Source organism: Scyliorhinus torazame, chromosome 3 (assembly GCF_047496885.1).
Source record: "Scyliorhinus torazame isolate Kashiwa2021f chromosome 3, sScyTor2.1, whole genome shotgun sequence".
Classification (NCBI taxonomy): Eukaryota; Metazoa; Chordata; class Chondrichthyes; order Carcharhiniformes; family Scyliorhinidae; genus Scyliorhinus; species Scyliorhinus torazame.
Window position 1 is genome coordinate 166,206,264 of NC_092709.1, and position 24,768 is coordinate 166,231,031.

General features: G+C 49.1%; 1 protein-coding gene and 1 long non-coding RNA gene across 5 annotated transcripts in view; one reads left to right on the plus strand and one right to left on the minus strand.

The window, feature by feature from the left end:
* Positions 1 to 24,032, minus strand: part of ccdc149a (coiled-coil domain containing 149a) — a 173,729-nt gene extending 149,697 nt beyond the window's left edge. For all 4 annotated transcript variants that reach the window (XM_072496504.1, XM_072496503.1, XM_072496502.1 and 1 more), the window contains exon 1: positions 23,873 to 24,032. In XM_072496504.1, the coding sequence (XP_072352605.1) occupies positions 23,873 to 23,920 (48 nt within the window). In that variant the 5' untranslated portion in view covers positions 23,921 to 24,032. The remainder of the gene's footprint in view (positions 1 to 23,872) is intronic.
* Positions 23,996 to 24,768, plus strand: part of LOC140408794 (uncharacterized) — a 39,886-nt gene continuing 39,113 nt past the window's right edge. Inside the window, exon 1 of the long non-coding RNA XR_011940203.1 lies at positions 23,996 to 24,121. This is a non-coding gene — a long non-coding RNA (uncharacterized lncRNA). The remainder of the gene's footprint in view (positions 24,122 to 24,768) is intronic.

Genomic DNA, 24,768 nt, shown 5'->3' on the forward strand with positions numbered 1-24,768 from the left:
GTAACAATGGAATAACACAGGAGTTTGACAAGACAGTCGGAAATCATTCAAGTTTAAAGCTTCTGGTCATGAAAATATAAGATCAGGGATTTTGGCTTTGTAATTACTCCTGGATATCCATAATTCTTTATTCAAACACAGTAAAACATTCTACTTAATGAACACCAATTTAGTTGACCAACCACTGTAACAGAGTCTCATTACCATTTCTACATGGCTATAAAGTTAATTTAAATAAAGGACCAAAACAACAGAAAAAAATCTATACTTGCAAAGCTTGGCTGACTAGATATTGTACAATATGGTGATGCGTGCAAGGTACTGAATTACTCCAATACTTAACTGACATTTTTTATAATACAGTTGTCATCCATTCGATCATGCATTTACTTATATCACAAAGATCTGTGACAGGTCTTAATTTATTTCACCGTATTATGATCTGAGGCAGTTTTAAATATCAGTAAATCACGGAGTATTTATGTATCAAAATAATTTAAAGTTTTTCTTCTGGTGCTATTAAGAGAGTTGATGGCATTCTGTTATGTGATCTGCATTTTGCTCTCACTGATGCAACCATTTTCCACCTGGAAATTTCCCTTGGCTGAGATATACTGCTGAATTCATGGGACCATTTTAAATCCAATTGCTACTTCTTTCAGCAATGAACCACAGAACAAATGTAAACACTAAGCTTCAAATAAATTCTTCCACATTGTTTCAATTGTGATGGCAAGACACCATATCACACAAAATATGGTTTCAACTGCACACATACAAGTGTACTACTGCCTTAAAGTGTCAAAGTAGTGAAATTATAACAGTGGTGGAAGAGATAATGCCTAGAACAAGCCAGACCGAGGGGAGCGCAGGTAGGCTGTAACATTTCAAAAAGAAACTACATGAATTTCCTGAGATGACTAATATCCTGCATTCAAAAGTTAGGCTGGGCTGAGGTTTGTACTACATTATCACAGTGATAATCACAGGGGCAGCACGGTGGCTCAGTGGTTAGCACTGCTGTCTCTCAGCACCAGGGACCTGGGTTCAATTCTAGCCTTGGGTGACTGTGTGGAGTTTGTATTTTCTCCCTGTGTCTGCGTGGATTTCCTATGGGTGCTCTGGTTTCCTCCCACATTCCATAGATGTTCAGGGTAGGATTGACCATGATAAGTTGCCTCGAAGTACCCAGGGATGTGCTGTTAGGTGGGGTTGTGGCGATAGAGTGGGGGAGTGGGTCTAGGTAGGGTGCCCTTTCAGAGGGTAGGTGCATCATAGAATCATAAAATTTACAGTGCAGAAGGCCATTTGGCCCATCGGGTCTGCACTGGCCCTTGCAAAGAAAACCCCACTTAAGCCCACACCTCCAACCTATCCCCGTAACCCAGTAACCCCACCTAATCCTTTTGGACACTAAGGGAATTTTAGCATGGCCAATCCACCTAACTTGCACATCTTTGACTGTGGGAGGAAACTGGAGCACCCGGAGGAAACCCAGGCAGACACGGGGAGAATGTGCAGACTCCGCACAGACAGTGACCCAAGCCAGGAATCGAACCAGGGATGGGCCGAATTGCCTCCTTCTGCACTGTAGGGATTCTATGTTTCTATCTCCTGGAACTTGTTTTTCATTGCCTTGTGGGAACCCACAATTCGGCTAGTAAGCATTTTGAGTGATTAGAGAGCCAAAAAAATGCCGCAGGGTGATATTATGAGTTCTATAACTGTAAGATTTAAAATGTTTTTAAAGCATTGCTGTCTATGAAATATTTGATTCTGTTGGCCTGCAAAATTATTATTCCCAGGAAATTTCTTTAAGCACACATTTATCAACATACAGCTGAATAAAATATTTCCAGTAATAACTATTCACCATTTTTAGATTTCTGATCGATGGCATACTACAATTCACACTAAAATATTTAATATAAGGGTCTGTCCAAATTAAAATGCGAATAAGCAGCAAAATGATAGTTTGAATGTCAAGTGAATAGTAGGCACACATTCATAACCCTTTAATGACCAGTCACCAGCTAATCCATGTACACTTGTAGAACGTGTTGCTAAGTATTATAAATTTCCAATTCTTTGTATTCTGTGCATGAAAAACAAAAACGCTGTTAAAATCTTACTACTTGGGACTTCCGGTGACGGTGGGTGGGAGGCACCCACACACTGGAGGGCTCCCGCTCGGGAATAGAATGTGGCTTCACAGCGCTAGGGTCCCAGGTTCGATTCCCCGCTGGGTCACTGTCTGTGTGGAGTCTGCACGTTCCCCCCGTGTGTGCGTGGGTTTCCTCCGGGAGCACCGGTTTTCTCCCACAGTCAAAAGACGTGCAGGTTAGGTGGATTGGCCATGATAAATTGCCCTTAGTGACCAAAAAGGTTAGGAGGGGTTATTGGGTTATGGGGATAGAGTGGAAGTGAGGGCTTAAGTGGGTCGGTGCAGACTCGATGGGCCGAATGGCCTCCTTCTGCACTGTATGTTCTATGGCACATTTGGACATAGATTTGCCACAGGCACTATTCACTGTCACTCAATAAGGCCCAACAGAAAAGTGCCAGTTTTTCTTCGCTAATATACACTTTCATTTAGGACTTCCAGGAGAAGCCTGCTGGTTGTTCCTGAAGCAGTGGTTTAGGCATCAAAGTGTCACAACAGAGAGTGGGCCTAGAAATTGTTAAGTCTTTCCAGGTCTAGGTGAGAGCATGAAGTGGCAGTCATCGATGTAACAGAAAAAAAGTTACAGGAGCAGGTCTGAGTGCAGCTGGAATAAGAAGTGTTCCACATAACTCACAAAAATACAGGCATAACTGGGGCTCATGCAGGTACTCATAGCCACATATTCTATTTACAGGAAGTGAGACAAGTTAAAGGAGAAATTATTTAGTGACAGAACAAGTTCAGCCAGGTGAGGGAGAGTGGTGGTGGATGCGGATTGTTCGGGCCTCTGCTCAAGGAAGAAGCGCAGGGCCCTCAGACTGTCCTGGTGGGGGGTGGAGGTTTTGAGGGATTGGACATCCACGGTAGGGCTGGGGAACGTATGGCATTAGATGACTCATGAATGTAGGTGGGAAGAGACTGGACAAGGGGAGAGAGGATGGAATCAGGATAGGAAGAAATGAATTTTATGGGGCAGGAACAGGCTGAAATGATGCATCTGCCGGGGCAGCCTCATTTGTGGATTTTGGGAAGGAGGTAGGAGCGGGCTGGGTGGGGTTGGAGGACTATGAGGCTGGAGACTGTGAGGGAGACGATCACCAGAGGTGATGAGGTCAGTGGCCGTTCTGGAAACAATGGCTTGATGTTCGGTGGTGGGGTCCTGCTCCAGTAGGAGGTAGAAGGAAGTGTCTGAGAGTTAGCGCTCAGCCTTAGCAAGGTAGAGGTCAGTATGCCAGATAACAACACCACCCTTGTCAGCAAGTTTGATCACAAGGTCAGGGTTGGACTGAAGAGGACAGAGTGCAGCAAGTTCAGAGGGAGGCAGGTTAGGGTGGGTGAGATAGGCAGAGAAGTTGAGACGGTCAATGACGAGGATGAACGTTTGCTGAGTACAGAATATTCAGCACCAGAGACGGGCACGTCAGAGGGGGCAGTGAATACATGGCAAGGGCTGGGTTTAGAAGAAGGAATGGGATCAAAGGGATGCCAATGTGTGGAGGGTTCAGGAAGGGCATTGGTTTTCATATGTTGCTGAAGCTTGTGTTCCTTAGTTGTTGAGTCAAAAGATCTCCAAGCCAAACAATTTTTAAAAATAGTTTGCATCCTAAAACTATGCTCTTAGTGCCTTTTAAATACCATCACATTAAGCGCTATTAACAGGAAGCCAAAAAGGTTGTTCAGCAGCCTATTTTCAAGTTATAATTTATATTATGCTAGGTAGCATAAAAAAACACAGCACAGCTTGAGGCAATTATTGACAACTCATTTTTGACATTTGATTGTTTCTGGCATTTGTCAAACAATTAACTTAGCTGCAGTGGTAATAATGCAGACATCCCCATCAACAGAAACGAGCTTTCATTGACAATAAGTTAACTAGTTTGAGGAAATTGACAAACTCCTTAACCTCATGAACTAAGTAGTGATTAAGTCATTCTATAACCTCTAACAGTCCATTATTGAAACCATTAACATCAAAAGCAGATTTGTCACCACACAATGTATAGGTCACTAAAATACTTTACATTTTACACATTCAGTGACTGGTTAATGGGTTTAACGGCTGTCGATGGAGGGAGCAGCCAAAGGAGCCCCATCCCAAGGAAGACGCCGGCCTGAGCCCCTCTAGCCCAGCGCAAGCCCCACTGATCCCCACTTCTGATGAAGGACCCCCCTTGGCATCCTGGCAGAAATTGTTGGGAGGGTACCTACACCCTTACCAACCATCAGACTGCAAGGTGCCAGGTTGGCACTGCCAAGGGGCGGGGCCTAAAGGGCGGAATGAAGGGGTGGCTCTGGGGGGGGGGGGGGGACTGAGGGGGAAAGCCAAATGGAGGCTTTGGTGGGGGCTGAAGGGGGATTCTGAGGGGGAGGGCTTGTCAGCAATGAGGGGAGGAACACCCCCTGCCTGCAATCTGGATGGTGGGGGAGAGCTGCAACAGCTAATTGGGATCAGAGTGCCCATTAAAAATGGCACTCCGATCTCCGAGGTACGTGACCTGTTAGAGAGATTAAGTCCTGCCCCTCTCAGTTGCAGTGCAGATCCCGGTGGACCATTGAATAGCACAAAAAAGGCGATTTTGCCAATAAACCTTTTCAAGTGCCATTGAATGGTATGTCAACATCTCTCCCATAAGACCATAAGATATAGGAGCAGAATTAGGACATTTGGCCCATCATGTCTGCTCCGCCATTCAATCATGGCTGATATGTTCCTCATCTCCATTCTCCTGTCTTCTCCCCATAACCTCTGATCCCCTTAGTAATCAAGAACACCAAATTTGTGCTTGAGGTGCTGTTAATTACAGGCTACAGACCTGGTAGGTGGAATTAGACTGAATAGTTCTTTCTTCGAACATAAGAACATAAGGGGCTCGATCTAATGGAAACGTTTATAAGTGTCAATTGTTTTTTTTTGTGTTTTTAGCAAGGATTTTTATGTTATACAAAACAAAGGCAATCGTGAGCATACATTGAAAACAACAGAAAAGAAAAAGAAAAAAGAAAATATATATACACACACACAATCAGTTGTCTTTTGTTATTTACATCAGTTGGGGCTTCTTGTTTGCGTTCTCCAGTAGCTGCTTATTTCCATCCAGGTCCCCAACCTTCCTCTCTCCCTTTTCTTCTTGACCCCTCCCCTTCTAGTTGTCTGGCCTGCTCTCTTCCCTCTTCAGCTCCGATATCTTGTTCCTGTTTGGTTGGCGTGACGCTGTGTATTTTGTTATTTGCTGAGCCTGGTTGGGCTCCATGTTTCTTTGTCTGTTTTCCTCCCCACTTTCGTTGACATTCGTTGTTGTGTCGAGGCTTTCAGCTCCCTTTGGCTTACTGGCTGTTGGCTGCAAACAACTGGGTGAATGGTTCCCAAGTTTTGTGGAAGCCTTCTTCCGACTCCCAAATGGCAAATTTGATTTTCTCCACCTGGAGAAAATCCGATAGGCCGGACAGCCTGTCTGCAGCTTTGGGTGGTGCTTATCGTCAATTGTGGCGGGTTTTGCTGGGAGTTTCATCCCGGCTCTGTAGGCGAGTTCCCCACCGCTATCTAACCACACTTAGTCACATTTTAGGGCCCTGGGAAGTTTCTCCCCGGTGAAGCCCACATTTTAAATTATTTTCATTGCTGGGGAGCTGAACTCGCTGGCTGGCTCCTTAGAGATCAGGCCACCATTTGTACTGGGCACAGCTGTACAAGCTGAACTTGACTCGGTTGGGGGAGCAGATGAAGGCTTTAAGAAATGGGATGTGCTGCCATTGTCACTGGAGGGACGGGTGCAGACAGTAAAAATGACGGTGCTGTCAAGCTTTCTGTTCGTGTTTTAGAAACTCCCAATCTTAATCTCGAAGGCGTTTTTTAAAAACGTCAATGTGCTGATCTCTGGGTTTGTGTGGACGGGAAAGCCCCGCAGGGTCAGGAGGTGTTTTCTGGAGTGGGGGCGAGGAGGAGGGGGCTGGCGTTGCCGAACATGATGAACTATTACTGGGTGGCGAACATTGCCATGGTCAGGAAATGGGTAGTGGAGGAGCGGTCGGTGTGGGGGTGGATGGAGGCGGCTTCGTGGTGGGGAACGAGCTTAGGCTGCTGTGACAGCGCCTCTTCCATTCTCGCCGGCCAGGTACTCCTTGAGCCCAGTAGTGATGTCGGCCTTAAGGGGGCAGTTGAGGTAACATTTGGGATTGAAGGATGCCACAGTGTGGGCACTGATCTGTCACAACCATAGATTTGCGCCAGGGGGGACTGGATGCGAGGTTTCAGTGGTGGCGGGAGGCAGCGATTGAGCGATTTGGTGATTTGTTTATAGGGGGCAGATTCGCAAAGCTGGAGGACCTGGAGAAGGCAAGATGGGAGAAGGGAGTGATATTGGGAGAGCAGGGGGGAGTGGGTGTGGGTCATTTATAATGTTGTATGATTTTTCTTCTGCTTTTATTTGTTTATATGAAAATGCCTTGAATAAAATATCTTTAAAAAATAAAACCTAGGATATCATATGCTTTAGTAACTTCTCGCTCAACATGCCCTGACATCTTCAATGACTTGTGCACATATGCACCCAGGTCCATTTGTTCCTGCATCTCCTTTAGAGCTTCTCCTCTCGGCATTCTCCATGCCAGAATGAATCACCTCACACTTCTTTACATTGAACTTCAGCTGCCACTTGTCTGCCCAATCCACCAACCATCACAGTTGACAACACTTCCAATCTTCGTATAATCCGCAAATTCTGAAACCATGCCCTGCACACCACAGTCTAGGTCATTAACATATCAGAAAGAGCAAGGGTCACAACACAGACCCCTGGGGAACTCCACTACAGACCTTCCTCCAATCTGAAAAGCAATTATTTATCACGACGCTGTTTCATGTTGCTCAGCCAATTTCTTATCTGGGGTTGGTGGAGCCACCAGTGCTATTTTTAGTGCCCTCCTGCTTCCATTCCCACCCCCAAGGTTAAGTGTTTGGACGCAATCTGGCAAATAGAGTATAATGTGGGGAAATGTGAAATTGTCCATTTTGTCAGGAAATATAAAAAACGCTTATGATTTAAATGGTGAGAGATTGCAAAGCTCTGAGGTGCAGAGGGATCTGGATGTCCTAGTCTATGAATTACAATAGGCTAGTGTCCAGATACAGCAAGTAACTAGGAAAGCTAATAGAATGTTATAATTTGCTGTGAGGAGAATTGATCACAAAAGTAGGAAGTTTGTCCTTCAGTTGTACAGGGCATTGGTGAGACCACATCTGCAGTATTCCCTGGGGAGCTCCACTACAAACTTTATCCAATCTGATAAACAACTATTATCAGTACTTTCTGTTATAATAGTTTTGATAACAATGCATTGATACCTAGACTCCAAGGGTAAAATTACAAGGAGTGATTACACAAAGTGATTTTGAAGGTTAGAGACCATGGGCGGGACTCTCTCCTACCCGGTGAGGCAGGGGGTCCCGGCACCAAGGAGTGGCGTGAACCACTCTGGCGTCGGGCCGCCCCAAAGGTGCGGAATCTTCCACACCTTCAGGGGCTAGGCCCGCCCTGGACTGGTTTGTGCCCCTCCGGCTGGCGGGGAAGGGGCTTGGCGCCACGCCAACCGGTGCCGAAGGGCCTCCGCCGGCTGGCGCGAGTTGGCGCATGCCCGAGAGCACCAGCGTATGCAGGCGTCATCCCGGCGCATGAGCGGGAGGGTTTTCATAGATGTTTACAGCATGAAAACAGGCCCTTCGGACCAACTTGTCCATGCCTCCCAGTTTTTACCGTCTCCGCATCTGCCATCGCGGAGGACCACAGCAACTGATGAGGAGGAATAAAGTGCCCCCACGGCACAGGCCCGCCCGTGGATCGGTGGGCCCCGATCGCGGGCCAGGCCACCATGGGGGCACCTCCTGGGGCCAGATCCCGCCACGCCCCCCCCCCCCCCCGAGAACCCCGGAGGCCACCCACGCCACCAGATCCCGCCGGTAAGGACCTACTCCAATTTACGCCAGCGGGACTGGCAAAAAACGGGCGGAACTTCGGTCCATCGCGGGCCAGAGAATTCGGGTGGCCCCGGGACCCATTGAGTCAAGCCAGTCCACGCAATTCTCCGAGGCGGGCGGCGCAATTCACGCCAGGGCGATTTTTGGGGGGCCGGAGAATTCGGAGGACGGCGGGGGCGGGATTCACGCCAACCCCCGGCGATTCTCCGACCTGGCGGGGGGTCGGAGATTCCTGCAGGTCGGAGAATCCTGTCCCATTTGTTTGAAGTTTTCAGGTTTTCGTTAACGGTGCTTTTAAACACAAATAACATACTGCAGATTCTGAAAATCTGAAATAAAAACAAAAAACTGCTGGAAATAAACAGCAAGCCAGGCAGCAACTGTGGAAAGTTAGCGTTTCAGGTCATTGAGCTTTCATCAGAACTTGTTGTTGCTTTACACAATTCTTGTGTAACCTCCTTGTTCCAGACCTCGGCTGATAAAGGAAAGCACTCAGTTTGCCTTTTTTTGTTAAATGTATTTTATTACAACCATGTATCAAAACAGGTTACAGCAAATAAACACTCCGGGAAACATACTTCCCACCAATCAACTATACAGTCTGTACAGATTTTTCCTCTTTTTCACCCCCCTCAGCCCATTACCCACCTCACTGTGATGAACAGCTCCTCAAACACGGTCACAAACATCCCCCACCTTTTCTCAAACTCCCCTGCTTAACTCATACTTCATCTTCTCTAACCGCAGGAAGTGGTACAGGTCACTCAACAATGCCGCTACCCCCAGTGGTGATGCCAACCGCCACTCCAGCAAAATTCGCCGCCATGCAATCAGAGAGGCGAAGGCCAAGCCATCGGCCTTCCACCTCTCCTTGAGCTCATGCTTCTCTGAAACCCCAAATTTAGCCACCAAAGGGTCCGGGTCCACCTCCTCCACTATCCAGGCTAAGACCGCGAACACCCCCACCCGGAATCTTCCCAATTTTTCGCAATCCCAAAACATGTTCTCGTGATTCGCTGGCTCCCTCCCACACCTCTCACACTCATCTGCTACCCCCTGAAAGAACCCACTCATTCTCGCCCGAGTCATATGCACCCTGTGCACCACCTTAAACTGTATTAGGCTCATCCTTGCACAAGAAGAGGTCCCAGTTACCCTTCGCAGTGCCTCACTCCATGCTCCCCATTTGATCTCCCCTCCCAACTCCGCTTCCCATTTTTCCTTGATCTTCACCACCCGCTCACCTCCCTGCTCCCCCAGTCACTTATATATATATATACCCAATTTTTCCCTCCCCTTCCACACCCGGAAGCAGCAGTCGCTCCAGCAAGGTGTATCCCAGCAACCTAGGGAACCCCCTCCAGACCTTTTGTGCAAAATCCCAAACCTGCAGATACCTGAACTCACTACCCCTCGGCAGCTCTACCCTCTCCCTTAACTCGTCCATACTGGTGAACCCTTCCTCCAAATACAAATCCCTCACCTTGACCAGCCCCACTTCCCTCCACTTCCAATATACACGACCCATCCTCACCGGCTCAAACCCATGATTCTCGCACAGTGGCGTTAGCACCGACATCCCTTTGATCCTAAAATACCTCCTCAGCTGATTCCATATCTTCACCGTGGATTGCACCACCGGTCTCCTTGAATACCGACTCAGAACCATTGGCAACGCTGACGTCACCATAGCCCTCAAACTAGACCCCTTACAAGATTCCTCCTCCATCCTAACCCACTCTACCCCTTCTCCTTCCCACCACCGCCGCACCTTGCCCACATTCATCATCCAATAATAATGAAGCAAGTTTGGCAACGTCAATCCCCCCTGCTGCCTTTGCCTCTGTAGCAGGGTCCACCCCACCCTCTTCACCTTCCCATACAAAGTCAGAGATGAACGTGTCCACTTTCCAAAAAAAGGCCTTTGGTATAAAGATTGGGAGAGCCTAAAATATAAACAAGAACTTAGGCAGAATATTCATTTTCACCACTTGGACCGTCCCTGCCAACGTTAAGTACAGTGTATCCCACCTCCGAAGATCCTCCCTGGCCTCCTCCGCCAACTTCGTTAAGTTCCACTTATGGAGCCCCTTCCATTCCCTCGCTTCCTGAATTCCCAAATACCTAAACCTATCCCTCGTTACCGTAAATGGCATCCCCCCTAAATTAGCCCGCAGTCCCAGCTCATTCACCGGGAATACTTCGCTTTTCCCTACATTCAACTTGTACCCCGAGAACCCTCGCTAACAGGCCCATAAGCCTTCCCATACTCTCCAACGGATCTGAAACATACAGCAAGATACCATCAGCACAGAGCAACACCTGATGCTCCCTCAGTCCCCTCATAATCACCCACCACTCCACTGACCCACTGACAGCCATCGCCAATGGCTCTATCGCCAGCGCAAACGGCTGTGATTACTGCCTGCGTCATCGTCTCCGGCAACTCCTCCTTCTCCCGTGCTTCATTAAACGTCCCCAACAGATGTGGTGCCAGGTCCGCCGCAAATTCTTTATAGAATTCCTCCGGGTACCCATCTAGCCCAGGGGCCTTCCCCGACTTCATACCCCTGATACTATCCAGCACCTCCCTCAGCCCCAGGGGCTCCTCCAACGCCTGCTTCTTTGCTTCCTCCACGTGGGGAAATTCCAGCTCGTCCAGAAACCGACCCATGTCCCCCTACTCTTCTCCTGGGTCTGCCTCATAAAGTCCCTGGTAATACTCTCTAAATGCCTCATTTATCTTCGCTGGCTCCAACACCACGCCCCCAGTCCCCGTCTGTATCTTCAATATTTCCCTGGACGCAGCCTGCTTCCGCAGCTGGTGCGCCAGCATGCGGCTCGCCTTCTCCCCATACTCATATTGCACCACTCTTGCCCTACGCAGTTACCCTGCCGCCCTCCCCGTTGTCAGCCTGTCAAACTGTTCGTGCAACTTTTTCCTCCTCGCCAATCCTTCCACGGTGGGCACCCTCGACTATTCCCTGTCCGCCACCACTATCTCGCTCACTAGACGGTCATGTTCCTCCCTCCTTTTCTTATCCTCACGAACCGTAAACAAATAATTTCTCCCTGTACCACCGCCTTCAGTGCTTCTCAAAAAATGGCCGCCGACACCTCCCCATCCTGATTCAACTCCACATACTCCTTAATCGCCACCCGCACCTTATCACAAAAATCCCCATCCGCCAACAATCCCGAGTCAAACCTCCACCCCGGCCTCTGCTCTCGTCCCGATCGAAACCAAATCTCCAGCCAGTGGGTGCATGGTCCAAGACAACTATCCCCTCATACTCTGCCTCCTCCACCCCAACAAAAATTTCCCAACTCACTACAAAGTAATCAATCCTCGAATACACCTTATGGACATGTGAAAAGAAGGAATACACCCTTCCCCCTGGGTTCTGAAAACGCCATGGATCCACCATACACATCCTCTCCATAAACCCCCCCAGCTCCCTCACCATTTGTACCCTGCCCATCAACCTGAGGTTCGACCTATCCACCTTTGGCTCCAAGACACAGTTAAAATCTCTTCCCATGGTCAACTGGTGCGTGACCAAATCCGGGGTCGCTGCCAGCAACCCCTTCATTAAACCCACATCATCCCAATTTGGGGCATACACATTTACCAACACTATCAGTGCCCCTTCCAATACCCCACTCACAATCACATATCTCCCACCCGCATCCCTCACCTCCTTCGTACTCACAAATCCCATTTTTTTGCTCATTAAAATTGCCAATCCTCTCGATTGGGGTGGGGGGGTCGGAGAATCTCGCCCCTGGTCCTCACACGGAGGTGCGTCTCCTGCAGAAAGCCCACACCCGCTTTCAAGCTCCTGAGGTGCGCAAACACCCGTGACCTTTTAACCGGCCCATTCAGTCCCCAGATGTTCCACGTTACCAACCTTACTGGAGGTTTACGCCTCCAATCCACTCCACCGTCCGTCACCTTCCCTACTTAACTCCCGCACCCTTTTTAAAAAAATATATATTTTATTCAAATTTTTCGGCCAAACAAAATACAACGGTTTTCCTTTTTACAATAAAACAATATAAATAACAGTGACCGTTTTAACAAATAAATAAATAATATATAAACTAAATGGCAACTGCCATAACAAAATAATAACTCTCCAGAAATAAAATCAAACAATCCAATATACATAACCAAGTACAAATATTTATACAAAAACACCCCTGAGGACCCACCCGAGCCCCCCCCCATGGGTTGCTGCTGTCACCTTCCCATTTCCTTTATCGTTCTGCGAGGTAGTCAATGAACGGTTGCCACCGCCTGGTGAACCCTTGAGCCGAACCCCTTAGTGCAAACTTTATCCGTTCTAGTTTTATAAACCCTGCCATGTCATTTATCCAGGTCTCCACGCCCGGGGGTTTGGCTTCCTTCCACATAAGCAATATCCTTCGCCGGGCTACTAGGGACGCAAAGGCCAAGACATCAGCCTCTTTCGCCTCCTGCACTCCCGAATATAGCCAACCCCCAGCCTGGCTCGACCCGGACCCCCACCATCTTCGAAAGCACCTTTGCCACCCCCACCCAGAACCCCTGAAGAGCCGGGCATGACCAAAACATGTGGGTGTGGTTTGCTGGGCTTCTCGAGCATCTCCCACACCTATCCTCTACCCCGAAAAATTTACTGAGCCTTGCTACGGTCATTTGCGCCCTGTGCAAAACCTTGAATTGTATCAGGCTTAGCCTGGCGCACGAGGACGACGAGTTTACCCTACGTAGGGCATCAGCCCACAGCCCCTCCTCAATCTCTTCCCCCAGCTCTTCTTCCCATTTCCCCTTCAGCTCATCCACCATGATCTCCCCCTCGTCCCTCATTTCCCTGTATATACCCGACACCCTACCATCCCCCACCCATGTCCCTGAGATCACTCTATCTTGAATCTCCTGCGTCGGGAGCTGCGGGAATTCCCTCACCTGTTGCCTCGCAAAAGCCCTCAGTTGCATGTACCGAAATGCATTCCCTTGGGGCAACGCCATCTCCAATCTCTTCCACCCCGCTCCCTCCCCTTCTCCCATCCACTTACACACCATTGAGATATTGGCAGCCCAGTAGTATTCACTTAGGCTCCGTAGTGCCAGCCCCCCCCCCCTATCCCTGCTACGCTGCAAGAACCCCCTCCTCACTCTCGGGGTCTTCCCGGCCCACACAAAACTCATGACACTAACTCCCGCACCCTTAATGCCACCCCATCCCTAGCCCAACCCAGATGGCCCCTTTCTCCGCCCTTGACCATGTCATCTCTTACCCCCTGTCACGTCGCAGAAACCTCCCCGCCTTCCCCTTCTTGCCCTCCCACTTCCCCTCTCCCCCCGGCCACCCCTCTTGGCCTTCTCCCCCACCACCTCACTTCCGTTCACCAGCATAACCTGCTACCGCGGCCGCCCCTGCCCAAAGGCATCTCCTAATGACCACCTCCCCACTCCTCAGCTCAAGGAGGAAGGCTCCCTGCTGACCTTACCCTCCCCCACCCAAACAAGGACTTCTCCTGAACTCCAGGCAGCCTTCTCCAAAAGCAAACAAACAAATATTAAACACAAACAGTCCCATAAAGCAGGAGGGGACTATGGGAACATCCATCCCCACATAAACCCCTACAACTCCTTACAATCTCAAAATTGAACAGCAAACCGCCCCCACCCCAAAAAAAGCATAAATCCCCCAATCCCTATACCCATTTCATACATGCTCCCGACCATTATAAAGTGCCAGCACTCCGGGTTCCCAAGCATTGTCCGCTCAGTTCTCCCCCAGTTTATGTTCCTTAATGAAGTCTTCGGCCGCTTCTGGGGTCCCGGAATAATACTCCCGGCCTCCGAACATCACCCATAATTTCGCAGGGTAGAGCACCCCATCCTGATCTGCCGCCGGTACAGCACCACCTTGGCCTTGTTGAAACCTGCCCACCGCTTTGCCAACTCGGCTCCGATGTCCTGATAGATTCAGACGTTATTCCCCTCCCAGTCGCAGGTACGTTTCTCCCTGGCCCACCGCAGAATTTTCTCTTTCTCCACAGATTTATGGAGTCTCACGATCACCGCCCAAATTGTCTCCCCAGCTCTAGGCTCCTGCCTCAGGAACCTATGTGCTCGGTCCACTTCAGGCGCCTTATCTAGCACCCCTTATGCTACCAGCCCCGCCAGCATCTACGAGACGTACCTCGTGTTATTCACACCTTCCACTCCTTCAGGCAGTCCTACTATTCGCAGGTTCTGCCTTCTCGAGGTATTCTCCTGCTCCTCCACCTTTGCCTTCAACGTTTTACAGAAGTCTCCTAGGAGCCCCACCTCCGCCTCCAGAGCCACCACACGATCACTGTGGTCCCAGATCACTCCGTCAATCTCCCGAATCTGTGACCCCTGCACCTCCAAACACCTCTGCACCCATTCCGGAGAACTCTTCAGGGGTGCCACAACTTCTGCAATGGCCTTTGTGTGATCCTCACGCATTTCTTTCTTCTGTTTATGGAATTCCTCCTTGATAAAAGCCATCAGCTCCTGTATCTGGGGCTTTCCAGCTTGCCCTTCTCCCGCCTGCATGCCGACAGAGGCTGTTGCGGCAGCACAAGATTGTTTCAACTTTTCAACCAAATCTCTCACTGTTTTCTGCCGGGTCTGGTAACCAGCAGACATACCACTTCCGGAGTAAACTACACCTCTAACATTCACCTACGCCTTTTCATCAAAATTCCACCCAGTTCTGTGTAAAAAGAGCAAAAGAGCTCTTTTCCATGACTTTAAGCAGGAGCAGCCCTGCATGTGACCATTCACTCCATGGTCACAACCAGAAGTCACTCAGTTTGCCTTCTTGACCATGTATCTTCCTGCTACATGGTCGACTTGCATTCTAAGGTTCCGTTCCTTGACACTTTTTAGAATCCTATCATTTAATTTGTATTAAAAGGCAAATTACTGCGGATGCTGGAATCTGAAACCAAAGAGAAAATGCTGGAAAATCTCAGCAGGTCTGGCAGCATCTGTAGGGAGAGAAAAGTGCTAACGTTTCGAGTCCAATGACCCTTTGTCAAAGCAACAAAGGTTCATCTGGACTTGAAACATTAACTCTTTTCTATCCCTGCAGATGCTGCCAGACCTGCTGAGATTTTCCAGCATTTTCTCTTTGTATTTAGTTTGTATTCCCTTCCTTATCTGATTTGTCCTCCCCAAAAGCATTCCCTCACAATTCTCTCGACTGAATTTCATGTCATTGTTTTGCACATCTGAAGAGTTCAATGATATCTTCCTGCTGTCTACAAATTTCTTACTATCAATCACACAGTGATTGTTTTGGATTATCTGCAAACTTCTTAATCACACAGCCTAAAAGTTCTGCCTAAATAATTGATATTTATCACAAACAGCAAGCGACCTAATTTAAAAAAAAAAAAAATTGAGACCAGTTCATTTTTTTTCCAAATAAGAGGTTAAGGGGCAATTTAGCATGGCCAATCCACCTACCGTGCACATCTTTTGTGTTGTGGGGGTGAGAGCCGCACAAACCTGGGAGAATGTGCAAACTCCACACGGACAGTGACCTGGTGCCGGGATCTAACCCGGGACTTGGCACCATGAGGCAGCAGTGCTAATCACTGCCCAACGTACCGCCCCTGGATGATCCTTCTAACCAGCTCAGCTCGACACTTGCCCCCCAGCTCCATGGTGGCATTCTACCTGTTTTAGGAATCAGCAAACCCAACTCAATCCGTCTCTGCTTCAATGAAGCAAAAGTAATGCATGGGGGGACCATTTACATGGAGACGGGTCTGCTGAGTTGGGAAATTCTCCCACTCGAGCTTTCCACCTTGTTAGCGATAATCTAGCCCTCAATGTCTTATCTTCTTGTCTCCCAGCCTCTAGGGTCTGAACACCAATTGCTGGTGATGATGCTGCTGCTGTTGCTGCCTCCTCACGCCCAGAGTGATTTGTTTTCTTTCCATTGATCACTCCGCATTTCAACCTATGTGAGCACAGAGGACCCCAGCTCTGAATCATTTTCACTGAATTCCCATGATTTTTTAAAAAAATATATATTTTATTTAAGTTTTCAAACAGAATTTTTCCATTTTACAAATCAACATAAAAATAGTACAGTAACTGATAAATAACATTATTTAAATAATATAGTGAACTAACAAAGTAACAAAAAATAGTGCTCCCCCCCCCCTCCCCCCTGGGCTGCTGCTGACGATCTATTTTCCCTTAACGTTCCGCGAGATAGTCAAGGAACGGTTGCCACCGCCTGGAGAACCCCTGAGCCGATCCTCTCAGCGCAAATTTCATTCGTCCTAGTTTTATGAACCCTGCCATGTCGTTTATCCAGGCTTTCACGCCGGGGGGTTTTGCTTCCTTCCACATGAGGAAGATCCTTCGCCGGGCTATCAGGGACGCAAAGGCCAGAATATCGGCCTCTTTCGCCTCCTGCACTCCCGGCTCTTCCACTACCCCAAATATAGCTAACCCCCAGCCTGGCTTGACCCGGACCTTCACCACCTTTGAGATCACCTTTGCCACTCCCCTCCAGTACTCATCCAGTGCCGGACACGACCAGAACATGTTGTGGTAATATGTATTAGGGGTCATGTGGGACTGTGAAGCCATGATGTCATTGGCTGACAGATCCCGGGTCCTGGTTGGACGTTGACCTCTAGCTCCGCCCTGAAGGCGGAGTATAAGTACCTGGAGTCCTCCCCCGCAGGCAGTCTACTACTGAACTGCGGGGGAAACAGTCACGCTTAATAAAGCCTCATCGACTTCACTCTATTCGTCTCTCGGAGTCTTTGTGCGCTACACATGTGTGTGTGGTTCGCCGGGCTTCCCAAGCACCTCCCGCACTTGTCCTCCATTCCGAAGAACCTGCTCAGTCTTGCTCCCATCATATGTGCTCTGTGTAGAACCTTGAATTGTATCAGGCTAAGCCTGGCACACGAAGACGAGGAGTTTACCTTACTTAGGGCATCAGCCCACAGACCCTCCTCAATCTCCTCTCCCAGCTCTTCTTCCCATTTTCACTTCAGCTCCTCTATCATCGCCTCCCCCTCATCTCTCATCTCCTGATATATTTCGGACAGTTTGCCCTCCCCGACCCATACCCCGGAAATAATTCTATCTTGGATCCCCTGTGTCGGGAGCAGCGGAAATTCCCTCACCTGTTGCCTCATAAACGCCCTCACTTGCATGTATCTGAAATTGTTCCCCGGGGGCAACTCATACTTTTCCTCCAGCGCTCCCAGGCTCGCAAACGTCCCGTCTATAAACAAATCTCTCAGTTTCCTAATTCCTGCTCGTTGCCAGCTCTGGAACCCTCCGTCCATCTTTCCTGGGACAAACCTGTGGTTATTCCTGATCGGGGACCACACCGAGGCACCCGTCACCCCCCTGTGTCGCCTCCACTGCCCCCAGATCCTTAAGGTTGCCACCACCACTGGGTTTGTGGTATACCTTTTCGGGGAGAGCGGCAGCGGCACCGTCACCAGCGCCTTTAGGCTTGTTCCTTTACAGGACACCATCTCCAGCCTCTTCCACGCCGCCCCCTCTCCCTCCCTCATCCACTTACAAACCATCGCCACATTGGCGGCCCAGTAGTAGTCGTCCAGGCTCGGCAACGCCAGTCCCCCTCTGTCCCTGCTACGCTGCAGGAACCCCCTCCTTACCCTCGGGGTCTTCCCTGCCCACACAAAACTCATAATGCTCCTGTCTATTTTCTTGAAAAAGGCCTTCGTGATCAGAATGGGGAGACATTGAAACACAAAAAGCAACCTCGGGAGAATCATCATTTTTACCGCCTGCACTCTGCCCGCCAATGAGAGCGGCAGCATATCCCACCTCTTGAAATCCTCCTCCATCTGCTCCACCAGCCGCGTCAGATTAAGTCTGTGTAGAGTTCCTCAGCTCCTAGCTACCTGGATCCCCAAATATCGGAACCTCCTTTCCACTCTACTTAATGGCAGGGCGTCTATTCCTCTTCCCTGGTCCCCGGGATGTATTACAAAAAGCTCGCTCTTCCCCATATTTAGCCTGTATCCCGAAAAATCTCCAAACTCCCTCAGTATCTGCATAACCTCTGTCATCCCCTCTACAGGGTCTGCAATATATAGCAGTAGGTCATCTGCGCAGAGTGACACTCGATGTTCCTCTCCCCTTCTAACCACCCTCCCTCCATTTCTTAGAGTCTCTCAACGCTATGGCCAGTGGTTCAATTGCCAACGCGAACAGTAATGGGGACAGGGGACACCCCTGCCTTGTTCCCCTGTGTAGCTGAAAATACTCCAATCTTTGCCGGTTTGTGACTACACTTGCCACTGGGGCCCCATATAGGAGTCTGACCCATCTGACAAACCCCTCCCCGAACCCAAACCTGCTCTCAGCTCCGTAGTTCCCGTTTCATCCCTAACTCCCCCAATCTTCCTCGCCGCTATCCTCTTGCGAAGTTGGTGGGCCAGCAGCCTGCTCGCCTTTTCCCCATACTCATATCTCATCCCCTGTGCCTTCCTCCACTGTGCCTCTGCCTTTCCTGTGGTCAGCAGGTCAAACTCCGTCTGAAGTCTTCGCCTCTCTCTATATAGTCCTTCGTCCGGGGCCTCCGCATATCTTTTATCCACCCTCAAAATCTCCCCCACTAATCTCTCCCTTGCTTTGCCCTCTTGTTTCTCCTTGTGAGCTCTAATGGAGATCAACTCTCCCCTAACCACCGCCTTCAGCGCTTCCCATACTACCCCCACCTGGACCTCGCCATCGTCATTGACCTCCAGGTATCTCTCAATACATCCCCGCACCCTTCCACAGACCCCCTCATCCGCCAATAGTCCCACATCCAGTCGCCAGAGTGGGCGCTGCTCCCTCTCCTCTCCTAATTCCAGATCCACCCAGTGCGGGGCATGGTCTGAAATGGCTATGGCCGAGTATTCCGTTCCTGCCACCTTCGGGATCAGTGCCCTACTCAGAACAAAGAAATCTATCCGGGAGTATACCTTGTGGACATGGGAGAAAATGGAGAACTCTTTGGCCAACGGCCTAGCAAATCTCCACGGATCCACTCCCCCCATTTGTTCCATGAACCCCCGAAGCACCTTGGCCACTGCCGGCCTTCTTCCGGTCCTGGATCTAGACCGGTCTAGCCCTGGATCCAGCACAGTATTGAAGTCCCCCCCCCCATTACCAGGTTTCCCACCTCCAGGTCCGGGATACGTCCCAGCATCCGCTTCATAAATCCCGCGTCATCCCAGTTTGGGGCATATACATTTACCAGCACGACCTCCTTTCCCTGCAATCTACCACTCACCATCACGTATCTACCCCTGTTATCCACCACTATATTCCTAGCCTCGAACGACACCCGTTTCCCCACCAGTATTGCCACCCCCCTATTTTTTGCGTCCAACCCTGAGTGGAACACCTGTCCCACCCATCCTTTCCTTAACCTAACCTGATCCGCCACCTTCAGATGCGTCTCCTGAAGCATGACTGCGTCCGCCTTCAGTCTTTTTAAGTGCGCGAACACCCGGGCCCTCTTAATCGGCCCATTCAGGCCTCTCACATTCCACGTGATCAGCCGGATTGGGGGGCCACCCGCCCCCCCCTGCCCCCCCCCCCCCCGCCTGCCCCCCCCCGCCCCCCCATGCCCCCCCGCCCCGCCCCCTCTAACTGACCCCGGCTTCCCCCGTTCTCTCTTTGACCCCCCCTGCGTGTGGAACTCTCTTCCTTCCAGCGCCTATCTTCCCGCCATCATCTCCATAGCGCGGGAAAAACCCCGCACTTTCCTATCGGCCCCGCCCCCTATGGCGCAGCTCCCTCATTCCCCATTCCCTCTCTCAGTCCCTTTTTCCACCGGCGCCCACATTTCTCCGTGTCCCCCCATCTAGAGGAGAGAAATTCCCCATCTATCGTTTCAATACTATAAACCTCCCATTCCCAATTTACACTTCTGTACCACAACCTCGTTGTTTCCCCCCCCACCATCAGTCTCTCAGTTCTAGTCCAGTTTCTCTTCTTGGATGAAGGTCCATGCCTCATCCGCCGTTTCAAAGTAGTAGTGCTTGCCCTGATGCGTGACCCACAATTGCGCCGGCTGCAGCATCCCAAATTTTATTTTCTTCCTGTGAAGCACCGCCTTGGCCCGATTGAAGCTCGCCCTCCTTCTCGCCACCTCCGCGCTCCAGTCCTGATACACTCGTATCACCGCATTCTCCCACCTGCTAATCCGTACCTTCTTGGCCAAGCTCAAAACAGCCTCTCTGTCCGTGAAGCGGTGAAATCTCACCACTATCGCCCTTGGTAGTTCTCCCGCCTTTGGTCTTCTCACAAGGACCCAGTGAGCCCCTTCCACCTCCAGGGGGCCTGATGGGGCCTCAGCTCCCATTAGCGTATGGAGCATCGTGCTCACATAAGCCCCAACGTCAGCTCCCTCCGTTCCTTCGGGGAAACCTAGAATCCAGGGCTTCCAGCCTTTCGATACATCTCTTATGTAGCGCCTCATGCGTCTCCGTTTTTACCACCAGGCCCTGTATCTCATCCTCGTTTTCGGCTGCCTTTGCCTTCACTCCACGGAGCTCTATCGCCTGGACCTTTTGTGTTTCCTTCAGCCCATCGATTGCCAATAACATCGGCGCCAGCACCTCCTTCTTTAGTTCCTCCACACACCGTCGGAGGAATTCCTGCTGGTCCGGGCCCCATGTTGTCTGGGCTCCATCCGCCGCCATCTTGCTTCTTCCTTCTCTTCTCTGCCGCTGCTCCAAAGGATCCTTCGCAATCTGGACACTGCCACTGGTCTTTTCCATACACACCCGGGGGGACACCTTCCTTCGTCACCCCACACTGGGTTTGGTCTGAAAAAATTTCCGTTGGGGCTCCCGAAAAGAGCTCAAAAGTCCGTTAGAACGGGAGCTGCCAAAACGTGCGGCTTAGCAGTGCATCGCCGCAACCGGAAGTCTGAATTCCCATGATTAACACGTCAGCGGCACGGTGGCACAGTGATTAGCACTGCTGCATGACAGCGCAGGGACCCAGTTTCGATTCCAACCTCAGGTGACTGTGTGGAGTTTGCACTTTCTTGCGCGGGTTTCCTCTGGGTGCTCCGATTTCTTCCCAGTCAAAAGATGTGGTTGGGTGGATTGACCATGCTAACATTGCCCAGAAAGGTTAGGTGGAGTTAGGGGGATAGTGGTGGGGATTGGGCCTTGGTAGGGTGCTCTACCGGAGCAAGGGCTGGTACAGACTCGATGTGCCGAATGGCCTCCTTCTGCACTGTAGGGATTCTATGAACATTGCATTTCAGCCGTCTCTTGTCCTGATTTTGATTGGTCTACATTCATATCAATTTATTTTCTACACATTCAAAGACCCTTTGAAACCTTCTTATGGACGCATAATGGGTCAGAAATCCTCGGTTGAGTGCCCTTCTGTACAATTATAATGAAAACACCACTATACCAGACTAAGATTCCACCACTAATATACACGCTTACCTCATTTTTATTTAATAACACAAAACTAAAGCACATGTATCATAAACCAGCATAATTTGTAGTTGGTCATCTCTCAAAAGCTATGTAGATACACTTACTGACTGATTAGCACAAATGATACAGGATCCAACTCATACCAGGCACTGTCCTAGTCACTTGATCTAAGTTACAGGCACCTCTAGTTTCAAAAAACATGATAACCAGTAATTCAGAGATGGAAAATGCAACATAAAGGCAGAGTGATAGGTAGAAAGACAAGTTCATTGGGAAAAGGCTTAGACATGGTGAGTAAAGGATTAGGCGAGCATCACCAACATGAACCAATGTGAATTCCCCATCCATGGACGTCACTCTTCAGTGTTTCAGAGAACAAACAAAGGCCCATAAGTAGAGGGATATATCTTCACTGAGTTACATGAAATGAGCTCAACCACATTCATAAAAAAAGTTACAATTTGAGAACAGAGAAAATCCTGATTCATAATATATGGCCAGCTGGCACAAGTAAAATTGTGTTATTTAACACACTTTATTTACAAAATCTAGGTCCAAGCAACATGAATAAATTGCATTCGGTGTATTTTTCAGTTCTTGTAAAACCATTTTCATAGATGTTTACAGCATGAAAATAGGCCCTTTGGCCCAACTTGTCCATGCCTCCCAGTTTTTACCACTAAGCTAGTCCCAATTGCCCACATTTGGTCCATATCCCTCTATACCCATCTTGCCCATATAAATGTCTCAATGCTTTTTAAAAGACAAAATTGTACCCGCCTCTACTACTGCCTCTGGCAGCTCATTTCAAACAATTTGTTGAAAACAAATGCCCCTGTGGACCCTTTTGTATCTCTCCTCTCTCACCTTCAACCTATGCCTGCTAGTTTTAGATACTCCTGCTTTGAGTCTGGCTTCAACCCTTTCTGATTTTCAGCACACCAATGCAGTGATTGAGTGAACAGCTGGAAAATCTAAGCTTTGAATTTGGACACTGTGTCAAAAGTCTGGCCTTGAAAATTAATTTTATCCAGCATAGGAATAGGCGACATTCACCTCCTGGAGTCTATTCCGCTTTCAATCAGATGGCTTGTGATATTTAAGATTTTCTAAACACTTTCATCAACAGCAACAAACAATTATAGGGCAGCACCATAGCTTGGTGGTTAACACAATTGCTTCACAGCTCCAGGGTCCCAGGTTCGATTCCCAGCTTGGGTCATTGCCTGTGCGGAATCTGCACGTTCTCCCCGTGTCTGCGTGGGTTTCCTCTGGGTGCTCCGGTTTCCTCCCACAGTCCAAAGATGTGCAGGTTAGGAGGATTGGCCAAGCTCATTTTCCCTTAAGTGTCCAAAAAAGGTTAATTGGGGTTACTGGGTTAAGGGGATGGGGTGGAGGAGGTGTGCTTGAGTGGGGTGCCCTTTCCAAGGGCCGGTGCAGACTCGATGGGCCGAATGGCTTCCTTCTGCACTGTAAATTCTATGAAATCTATGAAATTAGATTCAAGAGCCTTCCCCCTCCCCAACATGTCTCGTTCGTGCTTCTGGTATTGATCTAGGTGAAAGGTGACAACGGTTGCGGTATTGAGGAAGTCTAGCAAGAATACACCCCCCCCCCCCCATGTCAGCAGGAGGGAACAAGGGTTGAGAAAGACATCAAGCAGCCCTGACAATTTGAGCTTCCCTTTCAAACAACCTATTTTGTTATTGTTTTCACGCAATAATAAATTCAGCTCCTGTAATTTATATTATCTGCCCACGATGCAGGCACTGGTCGTGTCAATGATGTGGGTCGTGATGTTTGAATAAGTTGTGCAAGTGATCACACAGGAGTGGGACATTATCCGATCCTCTACTGGTGCTCATGCGTATTGACTGCATCAGTAATCCTGACGTGGAGGATCTGAGCCGGATCCGGGAACTCGGGCCAGAGACGCTCAGGCTGAGCCGCACTCACTGCTGCAACTCCAAGCTCGGGCTCAGCTCCACGTACGACTGCAGCTCCGAACTCAGGTGCGGCCGGGATCCATGACTCCCAACACCGGCGACAGCGGTAGATTAGAGCTGCAGTCTCGTCGGCAGCTGTGGTTTCAGGGATTAATCGCTGGATTCATCATATTTTGCACCAAATCAAATATATGCACGAAGGCTCTCGCTGGGAGATCGTCCTTGTAAGAACAAGTAAACAAAATCCCGCAGATGGCTGGATGACATTTCCTTATATTGATTCATTTAAAGTAAACTCACCTCATTCACTAGTCCCTGCCATTCGCCTTCGCTCCTCTTTGATGTCATTTTATTACAAAACTACAAGAATATATATATATGTATGTGTGAACGTAAATGGAGCTGCCAAAAAAAAAAATTGCGTGAGGATTGGGAATAGTCAACCATGGGCAGTCGCTTCCTCCCGGCTGTGCTACCTCACTTCCATGTGTAGACCAAGCCCAACGTCAGGTCAACCCAGGGTGACATGAGGCAAGCTGCAGCAGGGAGGTTGGTTTAACAATGTCAGCAATATCACTACAACCTGATCCGGGTTAATTATAGCGCAGTCCTATAATGTGTGAAGGAGGGAGAAATGCTTGCTCTCCAAGATGATATTCATTGACGTATGTTGTGCCTTAGACTTATAGCTCTTAAATAGTTTTGGCTGACTTATGCAAATTTGCCTTTGTTGGCTGTTGTTAAATTCATATACTGACAGATTATTATATTATATTACTTATTTTAAGGAGTAGAATTTTCCCTCATCCCTGTTGTCAGAATTTTGTGAAGAAATCCCTCCTCAGCCCCAGACTCTCCCCTGACCAGATCCCCCTCCCATCTTGTATCTATTCCTCTGACTACTGGTCCCCTTTGCTATGGAGGTTTACTTCTGAGATGTGATGGGGATATTGTCACCTGTCTGTGCGCACTCTGTGAACTTTGGACATTAGATCCATCACCCGACCTCCTCTCACTTGGCTTCTATCACCTTCCTGGCAATGAGTTAGAAATGGTTTGAAATTATTTATAGCCTTTTAAACAACTTCTGGGTGTGCAGCAAAATACCACTGATATATAAAGACAAAATTGAAGTTCCTGGTACTTCTCAGTCTACATACCCCAAAGTATTGATGATAAAACCCTTGCAATTTTCC